The following is a 3,356-nucleotide window of genomic DNA, read 5'->3' on the forward strand; positions in this document are numbered from 1 at the left end:
CAGTACAGAAACTGCATCCAGTACTGAAAGTAAAACTACATCCAGTACTGAAAGTAAAACTACATCCAGTACAGTAACTACATCCAGTACTGAAACTACATCCAGTACTGAAAGTAAAACTACATCCAGTACAGAAACTACATCCAGTACTGAAAGTAAAACTACATCCAGTACAGTAACTACATCCAGTACAGAAACTACATCCAGTACAGAAACTACATCCAGTACTGAAAGTAAAACTACATCCAGTACTGAAAGTAAAACTACATCCAGTACAGTAACTACATCCAGTACAGTAACTACATCCAGTACTGAAACTACATCCAGTACAGAAAGTAAGACTACGTCCACGCTTTGATCTAAACATCTGAACGGTTTAACTCTCGCCTGTCTGTCAGAGGGAGAAGAGGCGAGTCACCTTTCTCTACCACCTCCACCTCCAGAGGCGGACTTCCTCCACGGACAGGAAACGCATCCTCAGTCAGGGCTGGGCGAGGATGGTGAGTGCTGCTAAAGGCGACGCCTCCTGGGTGTACCGGCGGACAAACGCTTTCAGAGGAGATGACTACAAAGATGGCTGGATGGATGATGACTACAAAGATGGCTGGATGGTCGAGTTTAACTCGTCATCTTCAGCTGTTACTGTGCTGATGTTGACCTGTTCCTGTTGGCCCCGCCCCACAGGTGTTTGAGTGCTTGAGACGTCATGGGCGTCGCCTCTGTGGCCGTCAGAAGCAAGAAGACGTCGTCGCAGAGGGCGGATCCAGCGGCTGCTCACAGACCGCGTAGGAGACGCCGCGGCGGCGTTCACATGGTTACTTCCTGTGTGTGGATCATACGTGAAGATGAAACGTTCCTTCATCAGACAGTTCAAAGGAACGACTCAAACGTGGAATGTGTTCCGCCTGCCGCTCCAGCAGCGTCTTCAGAACGTTTGAGAAGAACGTTCCTTTCTTTCCTGAGTCTCAGCGGAGCGTCCGCTAATCCTAATCCTAATCCTAATCCTAATCCCAAATCCAATGTTATCGCTCCAAATCACGCTCGTTTATAGTTTGAATTCATTTTCTGTTTTTTACAGTCATTTCTATGTGACATAAAATGGATTGATCTCATCATCAAAAAGTAAATACCTTATTCTTTTGAAGTTTGGGAGATTTATTCATTCAAGGTTCAGAAAGTTTTAATTTGAATCTGAGAGAAACATGAAATTAAACGTTTCTAATTCGAATAAAGAAAATAAGGGTTGAAGTTGCTGCATTTATCGGGCTTTTACTTTGAAGCTTGAGTTGTGGTACTTCCTGTTTGGTACTTCCTGTTTGCCTCGCGCCAGCTCCGCTGCTCGATGACGTATCGATTGGCTCCTGATAACCGATGTCCGAGACATTTTCTCGACTCGCCGGGAGGAACCGGTGCCTAAACGAACACAGCCGACTTGAACCGAACCGCGCCCGGTATTACCGGCAGCGTTTCCGCCAGAGCTCGCAGTTACCGGAGCACCGGGCGGCGAGCCGGAACAGACGTCGGGGTGGGGCCTTTGGCTGTGACCGGCCCCGGTGAAAGTATCATGGAGGTCCGTGCGAGCTTCTCCCGGTGCTCCGACAAGGAGACGTAACGGGAGGAGGTCGCCTCGCGCACGCGCACGCGCACGCGCGCGCCTACCTGTTGCCGGTGCAGACATGAACGGGATGACCGGAGCGGCCGCCCTGCTACTGCTGCTCGGTGTTCGTGTTGCGTTCACGTGTACCGGGGCCCTGAACGCGCCCCGGGACGGACAGCCGGACGGTACCGACAGCCCGGCGGCAGGTACGGACAGCCCGGCGGCAGGTACCGACAGCCCGGCGGCAGGTACGGACAGCCCGGCGGCAGGTACCGGATTGTGATCGATTAGAACAACAGTTATAGAAACTATATTGAAAGTAATCTATTACAAGTGAGCTGAGTGTGGAAGATAAAAGTGAATGATCAGTGACGTCATTGTGACCCGCCCCCACTCTGATGAGCTAACGGCCCTCTTATGCTAGCTACGTTAGCATCACAAAGCGCCTCGTATCCTTTAATCTCATGATTGAGCGTTAGCTTAGCAACGGATTAGCATTAGCTGCAATGCTCGGTTGCACCTTGACCCCGTCTGCGCCCCCAGGTGTGGACATATGGTGGCGCCCCCTGCTGCAGACGACGCGTCCCTTCATCCTGGTGGATGGACAGAGGAGGAGCCTCGGTGAAGCGCTGCAGGTCAGTCGCCTCAATCCTTGAGGTCGAAGGTCAGAGACGACAGGGGGGGGCAACGGGGTGAGGGGGGGGGGGGGCAACAGGGTGAGGAGGGGGCAAAGGGGTCAGAGGGGGGGCATGGCTTCATGTGTTGCTGCTTCATGCCCCCCCCCCCCCCCCCCCCCCCCCCCCCCCCCCGCTGAACAATCATTTGGCTCCGGTTCAGCACTGAGGTGGAGAAAACAAACGCGCCTCGGAGGGGAATTCTGGATCTCTCCACCCAGACTGTCCAGCCGGAGGACGGGGAGGACGGGGAGGACATTAATGGTCTGGGTCCTGAAGTCTAGTCTAGGATCAGACGACGGAGCAGGTGACCCGGGTTCTGTGGGGGGGCCGGGGGGGGGCAGCCTGGAGGCGATGATGTCATCGGGTCAGCGTGTTCTTCTGGAATGAAGGCGTGGAGGACGGGACACAGCAGCACTTCCTGCCAGGAGCCTCGCCCTGATTGGCTAACGGACATGGGCGTGGTTTTTAGTTTCTGAACCCGTTTCCTGCTGGAGGACGAGTCGCCATGGCGACGCCACATCTCAGTGCTCTGATTGGCTGAAGCTCAGGAGGTCAGACCTCCGCCGAGTCCCTCAAAGAGTCTCTGAGCTGGTCCACGGCGCTCAGCACCGTGTCCCCGTGTCTGTCTCTGTGTCCCCGTGTCTCCGGCTTCACTACCTGCATGTCTTCTGTTTTCAGGACGGCGCCCCCAGCAGGCTGCAGTGTGGACTCGAGGTGGCCGGACGGCTGGTCCTGCTGGACCTGGAGAGGAACCGGTGAGTCTGCTTCACGGAGTGACCCTGAACGCGTCGTGAGCTTCAGGTCATGTGACGCGTTGTCTCGTTGTCTCATTGTCTCGTTGTCTCATTGTCTCGTTGTCTCATTGTCTCGTCTCATTGTCTCGTTGTCTCATTGTCTCATTGTCTCGTCTCATTGTCTCGTCGTCTCGTCTCATTGTGTCGTTGTCTCGTTGTCTCATTGTCTCGTTGTCTCATTGTCTCATTGTCTCGTCTCATTGTCTCGTTGTCTCATTGTCTCGTCTCATTGTGTCGTTGTCTCGTCTCATTGTCTCGTTGTCTCATTGTCTCATTGTCTCGTCTCAT

The 3,356-nt window shown here is 53.7% G+C and overlaps 1 protein-coding gene across 1 annotated transcript in view; it reads left to right on the forward strand.

Annotated features, from left to right (window-relative positions):
* Positions 1-1,676: 1,676 nt before the first annotated feature.
* The window catches only part of LOC137914991 (disintegrin and metalloproteinase domain-containing protein 15-like), a 9,632-nt gene continuing 7,952 nt past the window's right edge, over positions 1,677-3,356 (forward strand). Inside the window, 3 exon segments of the mRNA XM_068758471.1 lie at positions 1,677-1,803; positions 2,141-2,232; positions 2,953-3,029. Coding sequence (XP_068614572.1) covers positions 1,677-1,803; positions 2,141-2,232; positions 2,953-3,029 — 296 coding nt within the window.

This window comes from Brachionichthys hirsutus, chromosome 3 (assembly GCF_040956055.1).
Source record: "Brachionichthys hirsutus isolate HB-005 chromosome 3, CSIRO-AGI_Bhir_v1, whole genome shotgun sequence".
Taxonomy (NCBI): domain Eukaryota; kingdom Metazoa; phylum Chordata; class Actinopteri; order Lophiiformes; family Brachionichthyidae; genus Brachionichthys; species Brachionichthys hirsutus.